The 25,447-nt window shown below is 31.8% G+C and overlaps 2 protein-coding genes and 2 long non-coding RNA genes across 4 annotated transcripts in view; 2 read left to right on the top strand and 2 right to left on the bottom strand.

Annotated features, from left to right (window-relative positions):
* The window catches only part of LOC142220931 (uncharacterized), a 35,211-nt gene extending 10,578 nt beyond the window's left edge, over positions 1-24,633 (bottom strand). Inside the window, exons 1-6 of the mRNA XM_075290355.1 lie at positions 24,372-24,633; positions 4,907-5,060; positions 4,655-4,842; positions 4,284-4,582; positions 3,924-4,222; positions 3,678-3,859 (exon numbers count right to left, since the gene is read on the bottom strand). Of these exons, the coding sequence (XP_075146470.1) occupies positions 3,678-3,859; positions 3,924-4,222; positions 4,284-4,582; positions 4,655-4,842; positions 4,907-5,060; positions 24,372-24,496 (1,247 nt within the window). The 5' untranslated portion in view covers positions 24,497-24,633. The remainder of the gene's footprint in view (positions 1-3,677; positions 3,860-3,923; positions 4,223-4,283; positions 4,583-4,654; positions 4,843-4,906; positions 5,061-24,371) is intronic.
* Positions 5,872-10,916, top strand: Nf-YC (nuclear factor Y-box C). The gene is made up of 2 exons (XM_075290353.1): positions 5,872-7,252; positions 10,166-10,916. Exons 1-2 carry the CDS (start codon positions 6,239-6,241, stop codon positions 10,478-10,480), a joined length of 1,329 nt encoding a protein of 442 aa, XP_075146468.1. The 5' UTR covers positions 5,872-6,238; the 3' UTR covers positions 10,481-10,916.
* On the top strand, positions 8,568-9,200 carry LOC142220929 (uncharacterized). The gene is made up of 2 exons (XR_012717928.1): positions 8,568-8,773; positions 8,829-9,200. It is a non-coding gene; the product is annotated as an uncharacterized LOC142220929 (long non-coding RNA).
* On the bottom strand, positions 8,793-9,654 carry LOC142220930 (uncharacterized). The gene is made up of 2 exons (XR_012717929.1): positions 9,222-9,654; positions 8,793-9,162 (listed from the first exon to the last, which is right to left on the bottom strand). It is a non-coding gene; the product is annotated as an uncharacterized LOC142220930 (long non-coding RNA).
* Positions 24,634-25,447: the final 814 nt, after the last annotated feature.

Here is a 25,447-nt window from a genome sequence, read left to right as displayed (position 1 = left end):
AATTAATCAATTCAATTAATTTTTTAATTGAAATTTCTTCAATCACGAAAATGATGATGATTTTTTCGGCACTTTCAATCAATTTTAATGCAATTGAAAGAATTTATTTCATATTTACATCCGTCACTTCGCTGCTGATTTTCAACCTTTTCTGGGATGAATTTTTATTGTTTTTATTTTTGTTTTTATTTAACTAAAATGTTAATTTGGGTAAACAATATTTTTATAAAAAAAGTAAAAATCTTCAATCATTGACAAAATTTTCTATAGAAATAAAATTTTGGCAAAATTTTCTATAGAAATAAAATTTTGACAAAATTTTCTATAGAAATAAAATTTTGAAAACAATTTCTGTAGAAATAAAATTTTGACAAAATTTTCTGTAGAAGTAAAATTCTGACAAGATCTTCTGTAGAAATAAAATTCTGACAAGATTTTCTGTAGAAATAAAATTCTGACAAGATTTCCTGTAGAAATAAAATTTTGACAAAAATTTCTATAGGAACAAAATTTTGAAAAAATTTTCAATAGAAATAAAATTTTGAGAAATTTTTCTAAAGAAATAAAATTTTGAGAAATTTTTCTATAAAAATAAAATTTTAACAAAATTTTCTGTAGAAATAAAATTTTGGCAAAATTTTCTTTAGAAATAAAATTTTGACAAAATTTTCTATAGAAAAAATATATTTGACAAAATTTTCTATAGAAATAAATTTTGACAAAATTTTCTATAGAAATAAAATTGTGAAGAAATTTTAATTTTTTAAATAAAATATTTTGACAAAACTTTCTATAGAAATAAAATTTTGACAAAATTGTCTATGGAAATAAAATTTTGACAAAATTTTCTATAGAAATAAAATTTTGAGAAAATTTTCCATTGAAATAAAATTTTGAGAAAATTTTCTATAGAAATAAAATGATGACAAAAATTTCTATAGAAATAAAATGTTGACAAAATTTTCTGTAATAATAAAATTGTGACAAAATTTTCTATAGAACTAAATTTTGACAAACTTTTCTATAGAAATAAAATTGTGAGAAAATTTTAATTTTAATATTTTAAATATAAAATTAACATTTTCTATAGAAATAATATTTTGACAAAATTTTCTATAGAAATAAAATGTTGACACAATTGTCTATAGAAATAAAATTCTGACAAGATTTTCTGTAGAAATAAAATTTTGACAAAAATTTCTATAGGAACAAAATTTTGAAAAAATTTTCAATAGAAATAAAATTTTGAGAAATTTTTCTATAGAAATAAAATTTTGAGAAAATTATCCATTGAAATAAAATTTTGAGAAAATTTTTTATAGAAATAAAATGATGACAAAAATTTCTATAGAAATAAAATTTTGACAAAATTTTCTATAGAAATAAAATTTTGACAAAATTTTCTATAGAAATAAAATTCTGACAAAAATTTCTATAGAAATAAAATTTTGACAAAATTTTATATAGAAATAAAATTTTGACAAAATTTTCTATAGAAATAAAATGTTGACAAAATTTTCTATAGAAATAAAATTTTGACAAAATTTTCTATAAAAATAAAATGTTGACATTTTCTATAGAAATAAAACTTTGACAAAATTTTCTATAGAAATAAAATTTTGAAAAAATTTTCTATAGAAATAAAATTTTGACAAAATTTTCTATAGAAATAAAATTTTGACAAAATTTTCTATAGAAATAAAATGTTGACAAAATTTTCTATAGAAATAAAATTTTGACAAAATTGTCTATAAAAATAAAATTTTGACAAAATTTTCTATAGAAATAAAATGTTGCGAAAATTTTCCATTGAAATAAAATTTTGAGAAAATTTTCTATAGAAATAATATGATGACAAAAATTTCTATAGAAATAAAATTTTGACAAAAGTTTCTATAGAAATAAAATGTTGACAAAATTTTCTGTAATAATAAAATTGTGACAAAATTTTCTATAGAAATAAATTTTGACAAACTTTTCTATAGAAATAAAATTGTGAGAAAATTTTAATTTTAATATTTTAAATACAAAATTAACATTTTCTATAGAAATAATATTTTGACAAAATTTTCTATAGAAATAAAATGTTGACATAAAATTTTGACAAAATTTTCTGTAGAAATAAAATTTTGACAAAATTTTCTGTAGAAATAAAATTTTGACAAAATTTTCTATAGAAATAAACTTTTGACAAAATTTTCTATAGAAATAAAATTTTGACAAAATTTTCTATAGAAATAAATTTTGAGAAAATTTTCTATAGAAATAAAATTTTGACAAAATTTTCTATAGAAATAAAATTTTGACAAAATTTTCTTTAGAAAAAAAATTTGACAAAATAAAATTTTGGCAAAATTTTCTATAGAAATAAAATATTGACAAAATTTTCAATAGAAATAAAATTTTAACAAAATTTTCTATAGAAATAAAATTTTGACAAAATTTTCTAAAGAAATAAAATATTGACAAAATTTTCTATAGAAATAAAATTTTGACAAAATTTTCTATAGGAATAAAATTCTGTCAAAAATTTCTATAGAAATAAAATTCTGACAAAATTTTCTATAGAAATAAAATGTTGACAAAATTTTCTATAGAAAAAAAAAATTTGACAAAATTTTATATTTTTTCTATAGAAATAAAATTTTGACAAAATTTTCTATAGAAATACAATTTTGACAAAATTTTCTATAGAAAAATAATTTTGGCAAATTTTCTATAGAAATAAAATTTTGGCAAAATTTTCTATAGAAATACAATTTTGACAAAATTTTCAATAGAAATAAAATTTTGACAAATGTTCTATAGAAATAAAATGTTGACAACATTTTGTGTAAAAATAAAATTTTGACAAAATTTTCTATAGAAATAAAATTTTGAGAAAATTTTCTATTTTATATTTTGGCTTATTGTATTGCTTTAAATAAAATAAAATAAAATAAATAAAAATAAAATAAAATGTTTCAAAATAAGATATTTTTGTTTGGTAGTTGTTTGGTAAAATTTTCTCCATATTTTGGTAGATTTTTTTTTGACTCGAGTGGCAACTGTGCTTAAGTTTCCAAAATCATAAGCGTAGGAAGGCCTCTGGGGAGGGGGCATAGACCCCCCAGGTTAGGTTAGGTTTCCCGAAGAATTTTTTTCATAAGTTTTTATGATTTTTAATGCATTATAACGCTTGTCAGAACATTTGACCTGCTTTAGCAGTTTTGCGGCGAAATTTGAAAAATTTGTACCATTTTATAAACTCTTACTCATTTTTAACCTATTAAAAAATTACCCATTAAACATACGAAAAGAAAAACATTTGTAAAAAGTTGAACTAAAACAACTTACGGCGTAGTTAAAATAATTAACTTCTTCTTTAGTTGTGCCATTAGAACTCCCAATTTTTTTTTTTTTTTTTTTTTTGATGGGAAAAAGTTTGGAATTACTTTTAGTTGCTTTTTATAAATTAATTGTCTAGTTATGTCGAAGTCTGATTTTTTATTCATTTTTATAAAATAAAACATTAATTGAACCTATAACTTCAGTCTATTAATTTTTTGCTAGGGGGGGGGGGGGGGTCTATTGTCCAGCTACGCTAATGTCCAAAATATGAGCAAGCATTGCCATATTGTAAAGCAATAAATCTGGATTTAAACCCACAAACCTTCGGATGATTTAAATTAATTTACCTGTTTCCATGATCAGCCATGAATATTAGGATTGTATTATCAAGCAAATTTTTATGCTGTAATTCCTCGAACCAAGCTACCACATCATCATCGGCAGCTTCAATCATGTTAATAGAATCATGTGACAATTCACCATGAAAACTAAAAACAAATCGTGGCGTATCACTATATTTGGCCATAAACTATAAACAAACCATATAATTTCTTATAGTTTTTCTTATGGTAAATTATAAGATATTCACTTACATTTTTCGTATAATCCAACATTACCATATGTCCAGGAGTATGACCTGCACAAAAAGGACTACTTGAAGTTAAGATATTATCCACCTCCACATAATAGGTGCGTAAATAATGATGAACTGGTTGATGATCGAAACCTTTCATGCGATATGTAAATGTTCCAGCGTTTGGTATGTCCTCATTGAAGGAAGTAATATAACCATGTTCTTCATAATCTTTCCAGATCAAAGGATAAGCCTGATCAACGGATATTGCATTGGACATACGTCTTCTAGTTTCGGGAAGCTCAAGTTCATTATAACCTAAAAAAAATTTATTACGAATTCATATGAATTTTTTAAACATATTTAGTTAACAAAATACCGGTTAAAATTGGTACAAGAGCTTGAGGTGTACCATCCCCAACAATGTTATAACCGGTCAAAACTTTGGCACCTAGTCTATCGGTAAGATATTCATAGGTTTTTGGCAACTTGCGTATAAACGCATTACGGCTCAACGAATCAAAACCAAACATTAACACATTGAAATATGATGGCAAATCATTTGCTGATTCTAGTACATTTATAGGATTTGCATTATCCAATGGTGGTGGTATTGGGTGTTTGTGTTTTATGGATTTTTCAACACCATCACGAATACCAAATGCCATTCCAAACCAACTATAAAAAATACAAAGAGATTGTTATATATTTTCATTGTATATACAAACATATTTGAGAAAATAGATTTACCTGGAACCATCAGATGCCGTACAAAAAACCTTTACAAAATCAGATTCTTGAAGTACATAGGGTTCACTTGTACGTAATGATTTACCATATCGCGATTTGGAATCAGTTTTGCGAATAATATCAGTATAGAAACAACTGACATCACCATGTAAGGCTAATACTTCAGGTTTAACAAAACAAATAGATTTCTGCAAAAAAAGAAATAAAAATTATATCTTTTTTATATAGAAAATATAGTTTCCCTTCACCTACCTCACACATCACCCAATCATCGGTAGCTTTACCACAATCCACTTTGTTAACTTTCTTATAGAATTTCATTATTTCCGGATTATCCAGTGGTAAGTCTGGCATACGACATTCACCTTGATTAGCAACAGACCTTATAGATCTTTCCATTATTGCGCTGTTTTGTAAATTGAAAGAGAAAAAAAAATAAAAAAGTCAAATATAATTTACAAATTTCTAACTACAGTACATTGATCGAATGACAGTACATGAAAAACAACTTCCTATTACAAAGATCATTTTGTGTTTCCTAGAATGTTAGACTAGCAGATGGCTGAATCGATCCATTTTAATGCCCACCACCATAACAATTTATTTGAAATATTTCAAACAATCGATTTTATTTTGTTAATTTTATTTTAATTTTAATTTAATATCTGCTCATATTGTGATGGGTATTTATATCATTATTTTATTTATTAAACATAGGACCGACATTGTCTTAAATTTGAAATATAGAGTTCAATTGGTATCAAATGTGAAATTAAGATCTTTTTTTGCAAACATAAATACATACGATAATTTATATCGATCCATTTACGGTAGTTAGTGGTGTTAAAATGAGATTTAGCTATATTACCCGGAGTCGACTCCGAATGCTGGAGTCGAAGTCGAGCAAAAATTTTGAAAAACAAGCTAACGTATTCCCCTTACACAAACTAAACATACCGCCCTTAAGCGTTGTATTTGGTAAAAACTGACTAGACCTAAATATTTTATTCTTAGCTTCCTTTTTTATTTAATTATTCATTCAATATTATTCTCTGTGTACATAAAATCGGTATTTAATTTTAAATTTAAATATTTACAAAAAAACAGGGATGAATTCTGAAATATACCATTATGTATAGGTGGCAACCATTACCAGGGTTGTACAAAGTAGTATTGGCTGGTATGCAAACACATAAGCAACCCTGTCATTATTTGACAAGTCAATTTATCAAGCTACGTGCTGCGCTGTCTCGTAAAGAAATAAACAATTTTGCAAATATTTACCATTTTTTTGTACATTTCAAGCATTATATATTCATAAAAATATTGAATTAATGTAATTATTTGAATTATTCTTTGTGGAAAAGATGAGATTAAGTGTAATATATTGGTAGACATGGAACTAGTACACCCCAACTACTAGAGAAAAATAATGCAGAAATAAACATACCCAGTTATTTTTGCATGCTGTGGAGCTGTACACGGAAGCGCCAGTTTATGAAAAGCAATACATTTGCAGCCTTTTCTACATAACTTATTGCAAAAAGCAACAAAATCGCAATCAAATACATAATATATGCAAACATGAATAACATGAACAATAACTTTGGAAGTAGAACACAAATTACCGCAAATGATACGGCCAACACTGTGATGCTCAATAATCAGTCTATGACGGAAACCAGTATAACAAACGCGTCCATCTCCACAGGTACAATACCCAAAGAAAAATCTTCAAAATCTGCCAAGCAACAACATCCTCGCAAGCCTCCGCCAACTATAGAGACATTTTGGCCCTCCATCATGCAAGAAGTTCAGAACACCGCAATGGTAGATGCCAAACATCAAGCATTACCTCTGGCTCGCATCAAAAAAATTATGAAATTAGATGAAAATGCTAGAATGATTGCTGCAGAAGCTCCCCTCCTCTTTGCCAAAGCTTGTGAGTTTTTTATACAGGAACTGACAATGCGAGCCTGGATACACACAGATGAAAGTAAAAGACGGACATTGCAACGATCCGATATTGCACAAGCAATTGCAAACTATGATCAGTTTGACTTTCTTATAGATATTGTGCCAAGAGAAGATATCAAGCCTTCAAGTCATCATAGGAAACATCATACGACGACGAACACCACAGATAGTAACAATGCGAATGCAACTACGACAAATACAGCAAGTGTGGAGACTCCAGAGGCTACATCAAATGTCAATCCCGTACCGGCTGAAACAAGCGTAATGGCCACAAACGTTCCAACGAACACAAACCTTACCACTCCAACACCGAATAACACACAACCCGCTCATCAAGTTTTGACTTCATCTGCTCATCCCATGCAATATTTAATTACTTTACCCGGTCAACAGGCTCAACCGCAATTGTTGCATCAACTGCAGCATCAATCAATTCCAACTCAACAACCTATGCAATATTTTATAACACCTGGTGGCCAACAATTAGTACATCAAATTCAACAACCATCGACAATACCAATAACTCCAACTAACCTCAATTTGGTATCGCAGCCCCAACAGCAAGTTCAGGTTCTACAACAAGTGTTATTGGCGCCAACAGGCGAAATAGCAAACGTGCCGGTAAGTAGAGAATAAACGTTGTCCTAATCATTTTGTAAAATATGTTTCATGGTATCAAATATTCGCTATATGCCTGTGTAAAAAATCTTGGGCTTCATTGTCAGGATCAGGGCTACATTAGCTTAGGTATTGGGTTAGCCCGATATTTTAGGCTAATATAGATTATTCTTTCTATTATACCATACCACAGGTGGCAAACTTCTTTCTCTCTTAATAAAGACTTAGTTGCTGCTCGTTTCTAGCTTTTTAGCTCCGAAAGGTGTTTCACACAAAAACCACTTACGGAAGCTTTTGTAATACATACTCAGAAATTTCGCAAACATTAATTAGGAGGGATAAACTACCGCTGTAGGGCTTTTAGAGACCTAAATATAGAAGTGCATCCTGATGCAAATCAAGAGAAAATCCCAAAATAAGTAAAGATATCATTCGGAGAGCTTTCGGAGCAAAATAACTTGGAATATGGCATAGTGTTTTCAAGCGTTCCCAAAAATTATGTCATATATTCGGAATGTTCAACTGAAATCTTTGTTCTATAATCCATAACTCGCCAAATCTCTCACAATCCTCAAGGAAATGACTAAGCAGTTCATCATGTACTTTAATATGGGGGTCAGGGAACAGAAAGCGGAAGAGTGGTGCAAATTTATATATTCTAGATAAACTAAATTTGTTTGTATATCTCTATCTACCTTGATAAATCTAGTGATCTGTTGATATAATATATCCTAATGGTTTATTCGGAAGCTTTTGTAATATTTAATGTGGGAATAATGGAATGAGAATTATATGTAAAGATTAATATGTAGATCAATCAGACGCCTAAATATAGAAGTGCATCCTGTGCATGTAAATCAAGAGAAAATCCCAAAATAAGTAAAGATATACAAAGAGCATTCGGAGCAAAATAACTTGGAATATGATATAGTGTTTTCAAGCGTTCCCAAAAATTATGTCATATATTCGGAATGTTCAACTGAAATCTTTGTTCTATAATTAATAAATCGCCAAATCTCTCACAATCCTCAAGGAAATGACTAAGCAGTTCAACATGAACTTTAATATGGGGGTCAGGAACAGAAACTGGAAAGCGGAAGAGTGGTGCAAATTTATATATGCTAGATAAACTAAATTTGTTTGTATATCTCTATCTACCTTGATAAACTAAATCCGAATATATTGGGCTAAATGAAAATTTTTTCTCAATGTAAAATAAACTTATCAAACAGAGACCACTTTCCACATTTGAAATTAAAAAAAATATATTAAAAAATTTCGACATAAATTCGAAATTAAATTTGCGAAATATCTGGGGGGTTACTCTGTATTGCGATGCGTAAGAAAAATTGTCGCGAATCTAGTAATTGGTACTCAGTAATTCGTATTCGTATCTACCTTGCGCATCTAGTTTTCGCAAATCTGGCATCACCGCACTCTATAATGCGAAAGCGTATGTCAAACTCGTTCGTTGATCGCAAAAATCGTGCGCAAACAAAATAGCAATCGCAAAGTAACAAATATGTAAGTAAGCACAATTAAATTTTTATATTTGTATCTAAATTGTTTATTGTTTTAGGGAAAAACCAAAAAAGTTACAGACACAGCAACGTCAGTTCCAAACTTTGGTAGACTTTATGGTCTCTTCCGCAGTTACCTCAAATTGTATGTGCTTGGGACAAAGTATTCGTTCAATCACCTCGCAAACTTCTTGTAAGCAGCGCGACATAGATTGCTCTGATAGTCCTAAAAGATGGTCTTGGCCGATTTGTAGATAACCACCTTGTCCAAGCAATTTCAAAGCAGCGGCCACTTTTATTGGAGTTGGAATGGCTGTGGATTTATTTGGAACGACAAGGTCGTCTTTAATAGCGTTTAATACATACATAAACGCATCTTTATTAAGACGAAATCTATAAAAATGAAATATTCGAAAACGTTTGTCACATAATTTGAGTTTCCATTTTCTTACCCGTGGTCACTTAGGGAGAGTATATTTGACCGATCTCGCAAAATTCTTCTTGTAATTCGTTCATGTTAATTTTCTTCAAACCATAACGCTATCGAATCCATAATTATTACTTTTTTGTTATAAACGATTAGCAAGTTTTAAAAGAACACGCACCGAACGGAAGATTGTTTAAAATGTTTTTATTTACAATTTTTTGACATTTCTTTTTATCATTTTCGTTATTGTTTACATTGTGCAGCCAGCGTTGTCATATTTTCGCTTTATTTTGCTAAAGCGTTACCATATTTTCAGTTTACTTTGCGAAAGCGTTTGCGCAAGTGATACAGAGTACCGAATTGTACTCTTAACGCATTTAACTATCGCATCGCATTTGCTTTCGTATCGCAATACAGAGTAACCCCCCTGGTGATCTGTTGATATAATTGATCGTCATGGTTTATTCGGAGGTTTTTGTAATATTTAATGTGGGAATAATGGAATGGGAAGGAGGTACCTCAAGCAAACCACACACATTCGCTCTCAGTTGTATTCGTGCGATATATTTAAGTTGAAAATAACTTTATATTGAAGCTACACTTCAAACTAAATCCGAATATATTGGGCTAAATGAATATTTTATCCTCAATGTAAAAAAAAAACTTTTCAAACAGAGACCACTTTCCACATTTCAAATTAAAAAAAAAAATATTAAAAAATTTCGATACAAAAAATTTTACCTCACCACTTTAGAAAAATGTGTATCTTAATGGTTAAATGGCCGTTAAAAGTAATTAATGGTCATTCAAAGTATTTAGTTTATTTGAAAAAAATCATGGAAGGTAAAACAAATCGATTTTTTCAAGGGTCAACGAAACTCGGCTTTATATTCCAAATGCTATAAAATTAGACTTAAACTATAAAATAAAAACTAATTAATGTGTACCTTCCCGTTTTTTTCTTTCAAGATTACGATAAATGCAAATCAATTATTAAGATTGCAGCAACAACAACACCAACAAACAGCTCCAGTAGCCGCCCATTCGCAACAGGTTATAATGTTAACGGCGCAACAGCTATTGCAATTGCAACAAAATCAAGGAAATGCCAATGCCGGTTCTAATACTCATAATCAATTACAATTACAAACACATCAGGCACATCACAACCAACCAAATAATACCATATTTATAAACGCCGGCAATGCTACATCGGGAACTTCAAATCCTAACATGGTTTCAACGGAACGAAGTATAGCAAATACCTTTCGCAATAATTGCTAACCACAAAAGTATAAAAGATATCATTATTGGTCAAAAATAAATTATGTTACATTTTTTTTTTGTAAATTATTTTTATTTATTACTATATATATTGTACTAAAAATCATCATAGAATTTATAAGAAAATTATTGTATGTTTATAAAATGTCCCCTCCCCCACCCATTATCAATGTTTTTATGTTAGATTAAAAAAAAAGAAAAATAAAATAAGTTTGATTAAGACTAAGGTGTATCTTCGAATTATGGAAGATAGTATAATATGAATATTTTATATTTAGAAGACATTATAATTTTATTGTATATAGTCTATATACATACTTATACAAAAGATATAAGTTAGAAGGCCTATAAATGTATATATTTTTATTTTTTTTGTGTATTACGAAGCCAGAAAAGAATTTTTAAGTTGTTACAATAAATGTTCAGTTCTTAAAAATTGAGTTGTATTAATTTACTAAAGTGGAACTAAACCCTTTCGACACCGAATTTTTATAGGTATCGGCTAACATTTTTTTTTACTTTTAATCATGTTGAAGTCATTTAAGAAGCGTCTAGCCAAAATTTCGGGTGGCCACGCCCATTCGTTTAGGCGGTAGAGAATGTTGCCTGTGGGCGACTTTGAGCAATTGTGACTATAATATAGTTTGTTTTGTAATGATAAACGTATTACGTTTTATTGGATTTTTTGTTATTTTATAGTAAATATATACTTAGATGCGCACGTGAGTGGTATTCCAATCACGCTCAAACACATTCACGAAGAAATATTTGTACTCACGCACTCCATGTAAGTAGGAATTCACGGTCACGAAATGAAAAGTCATACTCGCGCATGCTCACACATGAACAACGTTTATGCCTCACGCTTTCGCACGATTCGCGACAGTTTTCGTGATTCACGACAAATCTCGTGAGTAACGGATATTTTCGGAACACGACAATTTTCGTGGCTCAATAAAATTCTGGTAATTAACGAAATTTTTCGTGACTCACGCTATTGAAATCTTAAGCATGATTAAATAAGTAACGGTGATTAAAATCGGTGAGCTTGAATTTAATCGTGAACGTTAATTTGTTCGTGATTGTGACTTTTTGTATCTCTGTTTTACCGTGAGTGTGAATTTTATGGTGAACATGAATTTTTACGTGAATTTTATCTTGAGCGTGAGTTGGATCGTGAAAGTAAATTTTTATCGGGAGCGTTAAAAATTACTGACGCTCACGCGCCACACATTTTTCTTTAGTCCCGTTCACGCACATTCACGAGATTTCGTTTAAATTTCATTCACGACTTCGCGTGAATCACGCGTGACTCACGAAAGTTTTGTTTTTTTTTTGTTTTTAATCCATGTAAATTTAACTGGCGGTGTAAAAAAAAAAACAAAGTATTATAAAGCGCCAATATTCGTGCTAATCCACTAGTATGTTGCCAAGAAGTGGCTTCCTCCCTTTTTACGATTCCTTCCAAATTCCCCACTGCACTACAGATATGTTTTCCACATCATCGCCGCATTTCTCGTCATTGGGACATCCCAATCGAAGTTCAAAATTTTTTCAAAATCATTGTTTTTAAAATCTCCAGGTCTTATGTCCAAAAATATGTAATTTTACTACCACAATTGCCCAAAGTTGCCTGTGGGCAAACTTTTCAATTTTAAAAATTTCTCATGTTGTTTTTTTTTGCAATTCTAAGATTTGACTTCCAGATATATTTTATTTGACATGTCCTACAATAGATTTAATAAAAACTTTCAACATTTTAGTTGTCATTTTTGAAAAAAGTCACATGTATAAAAACCTCTTTTTAAAATCGCAAATATTTTTTTCTTGAGGCACGTACGTATTAATGAAACAATTTTTGCTAATTGACAACCAAATTAGCTGATTTTTCATTCAACTTGAAGAAAACACTTGTAGCTTTCGATACCGTTACAGTTTTATGAACAAAAACAACACTGACAGTGAGTCTCAAAAAAAATTGAAATAATTTCAAATGCTTCCATTGAATAAAAGAATAAATCTGGGTATAGTGTCTTTTCAATACATAACACTGGGGGTATAGACATATGGTTATCTTGGGAAATTCCTAACCAAAATATTTCCAATTAAAAGTTTAATTGAAAAAAAAGTTGTTTTCAGATTCAATCACGAAATTACATGATCCAATTAATTTTTCAATTGAAATGTCTCCAATCACAGAAATGATAGTAGGTTAGGTTAGGTTAAAGTGGCAGCCCCATTAAGATTCAGGCTCACTTAGACTATTCAGTCCATTGTGAAACCACATTAACTAAAAGTACCTATTACATATGGGCACTTCTAGTTTTAACCGCTGAACCTTCTTGATTATTTTTCTTTGTTGAACCAACCAGATTGTTCCAAAAATATTAGCAGACTGCTTAAGTTAACGTTTTCCAGATCCGCCAGTAATCTGAAGCTATATGCTCCTAAAAGTTGTTTGCGCTTTACACAAAATGCAGGACACTCACACAAGAGGTGTTTAATTGATTCTTTTTCCTCAGCATCATGACAGCTCATACAATAGTCATTATACTTCGCGCCAATAGTTTTTGCAAAATCTCCTATCAGGCAGCGACCCGTTATAGCAGATATCAGGAGTGATACCTGACGTCTCGAGAACATTAGCATATCTAGTGTGCGGTTTAAGTTGAAATGGGGCCATATTTGCTTGGTGTCGTTACAACCCTTGCAATTCTCCCATCGAACATTTGCCATCATAACAGCCTTCTCACGCAGCATGAGCTTGCAGGTAGCTAGGGGCATACCAACAAATTCTAGTTCCCCTGGAATATGTAAGGTAGTCCCTAGCCTTGCCAACTCATCCGCTTCGCAGTTCCCCGGTATGTTCCTATGGCCAGGCACCCATATTAGGTGAATATTGTACTGCTCAGCCATCTCATTGAGAGATTTGCGGCAATCGATGGCCGTTTTCGAGTTGAGGAACACAGAGTCCAAGGATTTTATTGCAGGTTGACTGTCTGAGTATATATTAATGCCCACATTTTTTGGAACATTACTTCTCAGCCAATTCGCCACCTCTCTTATTGCTAATATTTCAGCCTGAAAAACACTACAGTGATTAGGTAATCTTTTCGCTATTTGAAGTTCCAGATCATTAGAATATACTCCGAAACCCACTTGTCCATCCAATTTGGAGCCATCAGTGTAGAAATCTATATATTCTTTATTCCCCGGGGTCTGTGTGCACCACGCCTCACTGTTGGGGATTAGAGTCTCAAACTTTTTGTCGAAAAGTGGACTCGCCAAAGTGTAATCCACTACGTTAGGCACATCTGACATTATTTTGAGGACAGAACTGTGACCGTAACCATTTTCCGACCACAGCGATAGTTCGCGCAACCGCACAGCCGTTGTTGCAGCTGACTGTTTGGCCAAAATGTCTAAAGGCAATAGATGCATCATGACATTAAGGGAATTTGTTCCTGTCTTGCTGAATGCGCCTGAAATACACAAACACGCCATACGCTGAACTTTATCTAAACCAGTCGGTTTCTGAAGTGCCGGCCACCAGACTACAACACCATATAGCATTATAGGTCTAACCACTGCCGTGTATAGCCAATGCACAATTTTTGGTTTTAGTCCCCACTTTTTTCCTATTGCCTTTTTGCACGAGTACAAAGCTACAGTTGCCTTCCTCGCCCTTTCTTCAATATTAAGCTTAAAGTTCAGCTTCCTGTCCAAAATAACGCCAAGGTATTTTGCACACTCACCAAAGGGAATTTCAATACCCCATAAGGAAATAGGCCTAACCGTGGGAGCCTTGCGATCTTTGCAGTACATGACTAATTCTGTCTTTGCAGGATTTACCCCAAGACCATTGTCTTTCGCCCATTGTTCAGTCATCCGGAGGGCCCTCTGAATAATATCTCTGATTGTGGATGGGAATTTTCCCCTGACTGCCAGAGCTACATCATCTGCGTATGCCACCACTTTTATCCTTTCTTTTTCTAGAGTAACCAGAAGGCTATTTATAGCAACATTCCAAAGAAGAGGTGATAGAACTCCTCCTTGGGGAGTGCCTCTGTTCACATACTTTTGTATGTTTGCTTGTCCTAGTGTGGCTGAAATACGTCTCTTCATTAGCAGTTCGTCTAACAGCCTGAGTATACATGGATCAACATTCAGAGTTGTCAGTCCATTTAATATCGACCTCGGATGGACATTATTGAACGCCCCTTCGATGTCTAGAAACGCCACGATTGTGTATTCTTTGACAGATAGTGAGCTTTCAATAAAGCTGACTAGTTCATGTAGTGCGGTCTCAGTAGACCTGCCCTTCGAGTATGCATGCTGTCGTTTCGAGAACAAACTTGAATCGATGCTAGTTCTAAGATAAATATCTATCATCCTCTCCAGAGTCTTAAGTAGGAATGATGATAAGCTGATTGGTCGGAAATCCTTCGCCCTCGAGTGAGAGGCTTTTCCCGCTTTAGGTATGAAAACGACTTTTGTTTCCCTCCACTTTCCTGGGATATATGATATGTTGATACATCCTTTATATATCACCGACAACCAGGGGATAATTTTGTCAGTTACAGCTTGTAACTCCGCCGGAGTAATTCCATCAGGTCCAGGGGATTTGAATGGTCCAAAGCTATTTAGCGCCCATCTTATTCTAGTTTCCGATACAATTTCCTCGACAGGAAACGACCGCTGAGCAACTGTGGCACCGCCAGTACATGGTTCAACCGTCTGATTTCCAGGAAAATGTGTGTCCAATAGTACCTCCAGCGTCTCCTCACTGGACGTTGTCCAATTGCCCTCCGATGTTTTAATGAAACCTGGAGCGGAGTTGGTGGATGCTAGAACCTTCCGTAGTCTGGAAGCCTCGGACGTATTCTCAATACTGCTGCAGTAAGCATTCCAAGAGTTATGCTGAGCCTTTCTCAGTTCTCGCTTGTATCCTCTCAGATTCTTCTTGTAAGCGTCCCAGTCCTCAGGGGCTCTGGTGGACTTTGCCTTGTTAAAGAGCTTCCTGCAGGATTTCCTCATATTACTTAATTCCGTAGACCACCATGATGGTCGATGTTTCCCCCTTGGCTTTCCTCTAGGGCATGCAGCTTTCAGTGAGATGTTGAAGGCCTTAGTAATCCGCTCCACTGCGTGTTCGATATCTTGCACATTTCTCATATTTGTTTCTGTTATTTCCGGTATCATCATATTGAACGATTCCCTATACCTATTCCAGTCAGCTTTCCTAACATTTGGCGGAAATATGATCTTGGTGATATGAACATCAAATTTGAAACTGATGTAGCGATGATCTGAGAAGCTGTGTTCACTTAAAACCTGCCACTCAGATATCATTTCATTCAGTTCTTGCGAGGCCAAGGTGATGTCCAAAACCTCTTGCCTGTTTTTAGTGACAAAGGTTGGGACATCTCCCTTGTTGCAAACTACCAGATTAGTACGCAAAATAAACTCTATTAGCGACTCTCCCCTTGCATTAGTATCACTACTTCCCCATATACTATGATGTGCATTCGCATCGCATCCCATAATGAGTTTCGTCTTTGTTTTCAGTGACTCCTCCACTAAGGTCTTAACGGCATATGGAGGCATCTCCCTGTCATGTCCCATGTAGACCGAAGATACCCAATATTTGCATTTGGCTATTTCTAAACTTGCAACGACAGTGTCTGTATTGCACATTGAAGGAAGCAGAAACAAGTTGAGCTCGTTTTTAGCAATTATACAGGCTCGATTTACATCATTACCAGTATACTGCAATAGTTTGAACCCCGGAGTACTTAATTCACATATTTTGTTTTTATAAACATATGGTTCTTGAATAAGAACTATATCTATGTCCCCTTTCATCAGGAGAACTTTTAAGGCAGCACATGCAGCCTTACAATGATGAAGATTTATCTGGAGGATCCGTAGGACCATCGAGATTTTCAACAACCGTCACATCAGCCGCTTCAATCGAGTCATCAAGAATGTCCTCTTCAGAGATATCGGTGACTCTCGTAATAACCATAGGTTCAACTTTGGTGAGTTCTGATGCAGTAGAAGCCTCCTCACGCATACGGTATCTATCCATGCCTTCAAATGTCTTGGTATCCCCCTCGACTTCGCAAGAGGATCCGCTTACTTCTGATTCAGACAGAGGCTTGTCCATTTCTGAATCCTTTAGCTGATCGTTTTTATACACCTTCATTTGGATATAATGAAAGCCATAACATACACGGCCCTGGGACTTTGCTAGATGTGGCAAAGACTGAGTGTTCAATATAAACACTGCATGCCGTCTTGGCCCATCCACTTCATCCAAACGGCCAACCTTCCAATCAGCTGTTGGAAGATCTGGATTGCATTGTTTCAGTCTATTTAAAATAGATTCAGGGTCAGGAGGGTTTGCAGGTATCCACGCATGTGCTCTTGGTCTAGCCGGTATGTCTTTCTTCTCGACTAACTCTAGAGCAGCTCCTTCCCAAACTTCACCAATTAGTATCAGAGCAGCTTTAAAACATTCTATAGACCTCTGGTCCTCAAATGCGACTAGCTTAAATCGTCCTTGATACCAACCAGCCTCTTGGTGTCGAGGATCTGGGCCGGGAAACTTTTCCAGCACCTGTGAGTAGACGCCAGACAAAGCATTCTCAATTTCCCCCCATTTTTGCTTTGGAACCATACCGTCCAATGCTCCTTTATTTATGATAGCCATCACAAGGCTGTCTTTAGCAACTGAGGCAAACGATCGTTGATCCCTTTTGGAGGATGGCAGCTCATCCGGTGATCGTTCCCTTTTTCCAGCCTCAAGAATTCCTTGAGCCCATTTTAAGGAATCGCTTTGTTTAGCCGACAACGTGCTTGGGTCGACTGATCCTAATTTCTTTAGGATAAACAAAGCATTTCTGCGTTCTTTGAATCTCTTTCTTGAGGGATTACCTCCTTTTGATGCCGTTACCTTGGAAAAGGTCCGACTTGTCAAATTGTCGCTACCTGTCGACCCGTCTACAGGTCGACTAATTGGGCCTAACTCTTGGTCATTGCCCAAATTTATAACTCCAGTCGATACCCGTCCACTGGGCCCTGAAGTTAGCAACCCAGTGGATGTCTTTGAATTTCTCTGCATGGTGGCCTAATATCCCACCACACTTGAAATTCGTAGTAGGTACTTATTACGATGATTTTATCCGCTATTAAAAAACACGTCCGTTCCGTTCGACGGTTGAAATATATGATAGTATAAATTAAAAAATTAATTGATACTATTTATGTTTATGATTGATTTTTGTTTCAATTAAAAAATTTGTTGAATCAATTAAATTTTTAATTGAATATTTTTTAAAACTCAATTAAGATTTAATTGTAAAATTTTTCATGAAATTTTTTTCTGTATACTATAATTTTTGTGATTGAAGACATTTCAATTAAAAATCAATTGGATCAATTAATTTCGTGATTGTATCGAAAAATTATTTTTTCTCTGTGTGCATAACAGGGAAATGGGTGTGGGAAAATGGTTTAGGAATAAATGTGAGAACCAATGCCCAAAAATCATGATCACGGTTGCCACAGCTGGTAGAATTCTTTGTGTAGATTTTGCAAAATACTCATCTCCAACTTTGAAGTACTTCAATTACTCTTCTATAGCATCTATTTTTGATGAAACTCACTACAGAGAAATCAAGATGATACAGACTATTCCATTTATATTTATTCATTTATTTCCTCAATATGTATGTATATGCAATAAAAACTAAGTTCAGAAGGAGAATTTTTTAAGGCAGACTTGGAATTCAGAATACTTCATGAGGGTGCTTGTGAATAATCGAACTATTAAGTCAATATATTTAAGAACTGGACTATAAATGCCTACTGATATATCACATTGTATTATCTCACTTTTTTATATTAGTTTCGACAAATTTATAATTCAACGAATATTTATATGCCAAAAAAATTAATAGCTATTAGGACTGATTATTATCTGCCAATATAAAATAAATTTTGAAGTTAACGAAAACAAATAACAAAATATTTCTTTGGAAGAAAAAATTTTTCCATGCCAACCACCAAAATTTGGTAGAAAAAAAATCAAAATTAGTTGTTTTAATTTTTTTTTGGTTGATTTTTTGTAGAATTTTGATACAACCACGTGCAACTTTCATGTATGCTAGAATTCTTATGAGTACTACGAGTGCTTTTCAAATTTGTTTTTGTGAAGTTAGCGTTTTTTTATGGAATTAGATTAAGTTACAAAGATTGTAGCTCATATCTAGTAGTTGGTCAATACTAGAGATACGAATGTCGAAATCGATCATCTTTTCGACTAATAGAAGTTTTGTCAAAAAAAAAATAGTGATTAATCAACTTTCTAACTATCCATAATTTTATTGGTAAAAATCGACTAATCTAGCTGTCTTTGAAGTGAAATGAAAATGTAATCCTTTTGTGACAATTCCAAGAGTATGTTTAAGATCTTAATTCCTTATCTGATAATAGACAAACACAATTCTGATTCCGAATACAATTCCTTCTAAAACCAATAAAAAAAATAATGTACAGGAAAATACCACCAAAAATTATCAATTAAAATCTTTATTGAATTTTTAAAGTCGTTTTGATGAAACAATTACTTAAATTGTTAACTGAAAACAAAAGTCAATTATGCACAATAAATTTATTGAATCAGTTTTTAATTGGATAAATTAATTTTATAAATTAAGCAATTTTTAATAAAAAATAATTCAATCAAATCAATTATGTGATTAAATTTTTTTGTGTGCATGAGCGATTATCAATTTCTTTAGTGTGAAGGTTGCGATATTAAGAATAAAATTAAATATGTTTCATACGATGCAAGCGTTTGCTGACTTCCTCGCTATTGATAACACTATGCCAACAGTGAATAAAAAAAGAAAGAAAGAGGGTTAACTCTGTTCTCAGTAATAATTTACGATTTCAATATAAAATGACGGCTTCCACCACATAACATAGATAAACGACAATAAGTTTTGGATTTTTTAAGTTGGGGAAGACTTCAATTTAAAATTTTTTTAAGATTTAATTTAAATCTGTTGTGCGTTAGGGTACAAATAATTTCAAAAAACTAAAAATATTATTCGGAAATTAGATGTGGCAATTAAGATGTTTTATAAAACAATTCATATATGATATATTCAAAACTCTGTGTGATTTCAAATCGAGACGCAAAAATTGACACATCGTCTAGCTGCCATTTTCAAAAAACGCTTAGTCAAATTTTTATGATCTCCATTGTCCATTAATTGATAAATTTCATGATTGACCAATATCGAATTATCGCCAAATTTATAATTAATCGATTAATACACTTTTGGTGGTGGCGAAAGTCGACTTTTGATATTGGGCAAAATCGACTTTTAACCAAACAGTGAATAACTCGTTATTTAATTACAATGCAAATGTATGTACCGTGGACGTTCAATAGTACACACCTTCGTTTCTAAGAATGTCCAATAGTACGAATGGAACATTTGTAGTATGGACAGTCAAGTAGAACATGTGTATGTACTAGGGCTGTCACCGGGGATAAATCCCGTCCCGAAATCCGGGGGATTTGAAATGGAATTTGTGGCCCTTCGACAATATGAAAATTTCGCGTTTGTTTGATAAAAATTTGGGTACCTTGATATTTTAAGAAGTTACTTAAAACGATGAAGTACCAAAGGATTAACACAAGTGTTCGAAAATATACCTAATCTAATCAAAATTCTTACAATGTTTTGCTGAGTAAGATAGTAATATGAAATTGGGTTTTAATTTTTTTGTTATAATTTTTTGTTTTTCTTTTCTTCATATTGTTCGGTTGGACTAAGTGTTCGTTAAGTATGATAGGAATTTGTAATTGGTTTTTAATAAACTCTTTCTTCGTTCTTTCATTTTATTTTTTTATTTTATTTATTTAATTCAATTTACAACCAAGCCGAAATGGCCATATACGATAACAGAGATACTCATCATAAATTAAATTTTAATTTTTTGTTAATAACATTGAATTAAACAAAATTGGTTTAATGTACAACAATTTTTTGGCGCTGTAGATTTTTTTACATAAAATATTTAAAGAATCCCGAACATTTCGGGATCCCGAAAAAATCCCGGAACATCCCAGAATTCTATATTTTGCAATCCCGAATCCCGGGATTTAAAAAAATTGATCCAGAATGACAGCCCTAGTATGAACAAATAATTATCAAACACTTATAAATTTGAATTACTTTATTGTGATCGGAATTGTAATATTTTTTAAGCTTTCTTATTTCATTTATAGTTTTAAATAAAAATGTTATCTCAATTAAACTTTCCAGTTTTTTTATTTTTATTTTTTAAGGACAAATGATGGTTTAAACTTGCAGCATTTCACATCAATCACCCGGGAGACAGAGAGATCTATATTACCCAGGGTAGCGAATCGGTCCACCTTAGTAATTTCTTTTATTTACCAGATTATTAAAAACCTCCCTTTCAACCCTTTCTTTTTTTAATCCCTCGGCATGATTGCATTTTTCTATAAACTTTATATAAAAATTACATTTTATTAGGGCCAATGCTGCCGATTGGTACAAATTTTGTATAAAGTGAAAGCCCTCAAACTTGGACACTCTGAAAACCGGACACCACTCAAATGTGGACAGTTGTCTACACACAAAAAAAATTTTTTCTGATTCAATCACGAAATTAATTGATCCAATTAATTTTTAATTGAAATGTCTTCAATCACAGTAATGATAGTATCAATTAAAAAATTAATTGAAGGTCAATTAAAAAGTTAATTGATCCAATTAAAAAATTAATTGATACTATTATTTTTGTGATTGATTTTTGTTTCAATTAAAAAATTTGTTGAATCAATTAAATTTTTAATTGAATATTTTTTAAAACTCAATTAAAATTTTAATTGGAAAAATTTTCGTGAAATTTTTTTGTGTGTAGGGAACGTTTCCTATATTAACACATTAAAATTAACCTCTCATAACTGGACACCTCCCAAACGTCGACAAAATTTAGGCGACCGTGGGTGTCCACCATTCACAGGTTTCACTGTACTGTCTTGGTTATAAGAAATTAAGAAAAAGTTTCAATTTTTAATTCTTATTGGCGCCAATACATGTTGATCTGTTAACGCAACTACTTTCGAATTATCGACATTTCAAAATTGTAAAAAAGCTGAAAGACCGTAATATTTTGATTTTGGTTGCAATCCCTTGATATAATATCAATACTTTAGACCGATCAGTGTAATCTCTTTCAACAATATTAATGTTATATATTGAATAGGGCTGTCATTCGGGATCGATTTTTAAAAATCCCGGGATTCGGGATTTCAAAATATAGAATCCCGGGATTTTTTCGAGATCCCGAAATTTTCGAAATTTTTTAAGTAATAATAATTTAATCCAATTTTATTAACAAAAACAACAAAAGAACATAATACGGCGTTCTCACCAAGCATGTTTTGGAGTTTGAAATGTTTTCCCTTCATAAACATTTCAATACGAGTCTTTTTCCCCTTTTCAAATAAATATGTCAAAATATTGAAATAGTTTTTATAGAAAAAAAGGAATAAACAAATGCTTTGAAGAACATGGACATGTGAAAATAACTTGACATTTTTTTCCCCTTTTCGCTCGCGGTAAGTATTTGAAGATACATTGCATATATGTGAATTTCGAGTAAATGTGCATTTCTAGTTTCCGTGGTAACTGTCAATCTAAAACATCTCAAGTCGGTGTGAACGGTGAAATATTTTAGAAAAACGAATGAGGAAAACGAGTCAGTGGGAACATAGCATAAGAGTAAATTAAAAAGCAATTTTAAATTCAATTAATACTTAACGAACACTTAGTCCAACAAAAATATTATGACAAAAATAAATAAAAGAGCCATTTCATCAAAGATAATAAAAGAGGAAGATGGGAGATTGGCTTGCGTCATACCAAATGTTGCATTTACCAGATTAGTTTAATACATGTTTGTAATCTTTTAGTTGTTTTTCGTTTTTATTTTTTAAATGAAAAATGTAATTTTCTTAATGAAACAATGTTAAATTTTAGGCAACAACAAAAAAAATAAATTTTCCCCTTTATGGAAATTTATTTCGTGCTCTTAATTTCTTTTTATTTGCATTTTAATGCTATGTCAATACTTGTCGTATACGCGTTTGGTTCGAGTATTAAACTAATGTGGTAAATGGTTTGATGTGCTCAGTAGCCAATCTCCCATCTTCTTCTTTTATTATCTTTCCATTTCATATCTTATTCAGCAAAACATTTTAAGGATTAGGTTAGATTAGGCGTATTTTCGTATACTTGTGATAATCCTTTTGCACTCCATCGATTTAAGTAAAAATATCAAGGCTTCCAAATTTTTATCAGATAAACGCGATCTTGCTATATTTTCGACGGACTTTTTATCATTGCTTTTTATTTTAAGATGAGTATTAAGTTCGAGCTCGAGCCGCTAAAATCGCTAAAGTGAAAACTAAATCAGTAAAAAAGATGCATAAAATTATACATATTTGTTCCAAATTTTATTATAACTTGATGGGGAATTGCAATGCAAAGCAAATTTTCACAAAGTTTGTATTCCTTAAAATGGATTACTAAAGAAACGAAATCGTGAAAAATGACGATTTTAGCGTTTAAACTCGAACTTAATACCCACCTTTATGTGGGACGAATTCCATTTCACATGATCTCATTATTCAAAGGACCTACTTCGATTTTTAATGAAATTGTGTTCTTTAGTATACCATATGTACAATAAATTCTTACTCAAGGTGTACCATAAATGTTTATTAACTCAATTTGTCGGGTATGAAATCTAAGGGCCGTTTACACTGAATGCAGACTTATTAATAAACAATCATAAAAATCCAAAATTTTAACAAATTGGAATTATTTTTTCAGGATCCCGAAAAATCCCGGGACTCAAACTAAAAAATCCCGGTATTCGGGTGACAGCCCTAATACTGAATCTATAATATCAATCAATATAGAGCAAATTGTTGTATTGGCTATCTTTCGTGTCATTATGTTATTCCTGTTATCATGATAAAGAGCATGCTTATCATATTTGTGGTTATTATACCTCGAAAAATAAATTAATGAATCAGTATTTGATGTAGCTTGGTAGTATTTTCAAAGCAACACGTGCAATAAAATACCTTTTCTAACAAACTAAAATACATAAACAAAAAATAGGCTATCTTCATTATTTTAGTCAACAATTTGTAAATGTCACCAATGTTGATAAGGTTTTTCTTTTTCAAATAAAATACCTTTTCTAACTAAATTACCTTTTCTAACTAACTAAAATACATAAACAAAAAATAGGCTATCTTCATTATTTTAGTCAACAATTTGTAAATGTCACCAATATTGATAAGGTTTTTCTTTTTCAAAATCGATGCATTTTATAATTTACTTCCTTACACTTTCATTGCTTTGGCTTTTGTTAAGCTAAATTATATTTTCTTCTATTTTACGTTGCTTCCAAAAAGGACGACAGTGTGTTGCTCCTTGTTAACCTTCTCTGGTAAGCACAAATGTAAAATCCTAAGCAATGAAAGGGAAAATCTATTGCTCCAATTTCTCTGCTAGTTTAAGTTCTATCACGATCTTAAAAAAATATATTAATTTCCTTGGAATATTCGATATTTCGCTTAAATGTTTTCATAAACTTAATATGTATGTACTGCATGCATCCATATGTCTCTTTATGTGTGTACCAATTTATATACACATATGTAATATCCTTAGCAAGATTGAATCGTACTGCTCATTAATTGCAGATTTAAAAATAAATATTTGTGGTAATGATAAAAATACAAATTAACTAGAAATTGACGTACATTTGGCTTTGTTTGTCCAGAGTATTAGCGGCATTCGACAAATAATAATATAAACCGGCCCCACAAACCATTATTAGTATGACAAATTTTATGTAGTTGTAACGAAGACGTGGACGTAAACGCATTTTGCTTATTGTCCGATTAACGACACACCAATTTCACAAATATTCCTTGAAATCAAACTTAATTACAAAAAAACTTCACTATTTTATATTGTGGGACATTTAACAACTTTTTGTACTTGCGAATTTGGGGTTGGTTTGTTTACTAATTTGACAGTTTGTCTGTTTGAACGACTTTCTTATGTGCATTGACCAACCCTGTTTTCGTGATGCCGGCTGATAAAACAAAGTACGTACAATCATATGGCAACTATGACTGGCAGTTAAATCAAAGATAATTGAGTATAACAAGACTTCTCAATTATCTTTGGTTAAATAGTAACTTTTCAAATGTTATATTCCGTTGCCCTAACGAAAAAAAATTATATTGAGATTATTTTTTTTAACAAATACATTTCACTCAATTATATTGCCGGAACATTTTCAACCAGTTTATTTATAATAAGAATTTTAAGAAAAGGGTATGTTTTTTTCATTTAAATATTTGCAGTCATTGCCACATTTTATTAGCTGACAATTGCTTAAAAACAAAGTGTAGTAAACAAGTAAGTAACCTAACCTAAATTCAGCTGTTTGTCGAATTGCAACTTACAGTTAGTTATTTCAACAAATTTAAAAGTCGATAAAAACAAAAGAAAACATTTTATAACAGGTGGTTGAAATGAAATTTCCAATAAAACAATGTGTTCTTGTGAAGGAATAAATCTTCGTGCTTTTTCTGTTAGTTTAAAAGATAAATTGACACAGAAGCTAGCTAAAAGATAGTACAACGGAAACGATTGAGGTCTTAGACAGAGTCAAGTGTTACTCAAAAGAGATGAATAAGGAGTCTTGCAGGTGTTGGGACCTAAATCGAAGACCGGAGGCTCGAAATGGGTTACGCCAAATTCTGAAATTAAGCCAAATTCTTAATTTCAGAATTTGGCGTAACCCATTTCGAGCCGGGGAAAGAAG

Source organism: Haematobia irritans, chromosome 1 (genome assembly GCF_050003625.1).
Source record: "Haematobia irritans isolate KBUSLIRL chromosome 1, ASM5000362v1, whole genome shotgun sequence".
In the NCBI taxonomy this organism is placed as follows: domain Eukaryota; kingdom Metazoa; phylum Arthropoda; class Insecta; order Diptera; family Muscidae; genus Haematobia; species Haematobia irritans.
The sequence above is the reverse complement of the archived record's forward strand: the minus strand, read 5'-3'. Positions and strand labels throughout refer to the sequence as shown.

Coding starts and splice junctions, on each gene's coding strand:
- Nf-YC (XM_075290353.1), top strand. CDS start 6,239: ATGAATAACATGAACAATAACTTTGGAAGTAGAACACAAATTACCGCA. Junction 7,253..10,165: donor GCGAAATAGCAAACGTGCCG/GTAAGTAGAGAA, acceptor TTTTCTTTCAAG/ATTACGATAAATGCAAATCA.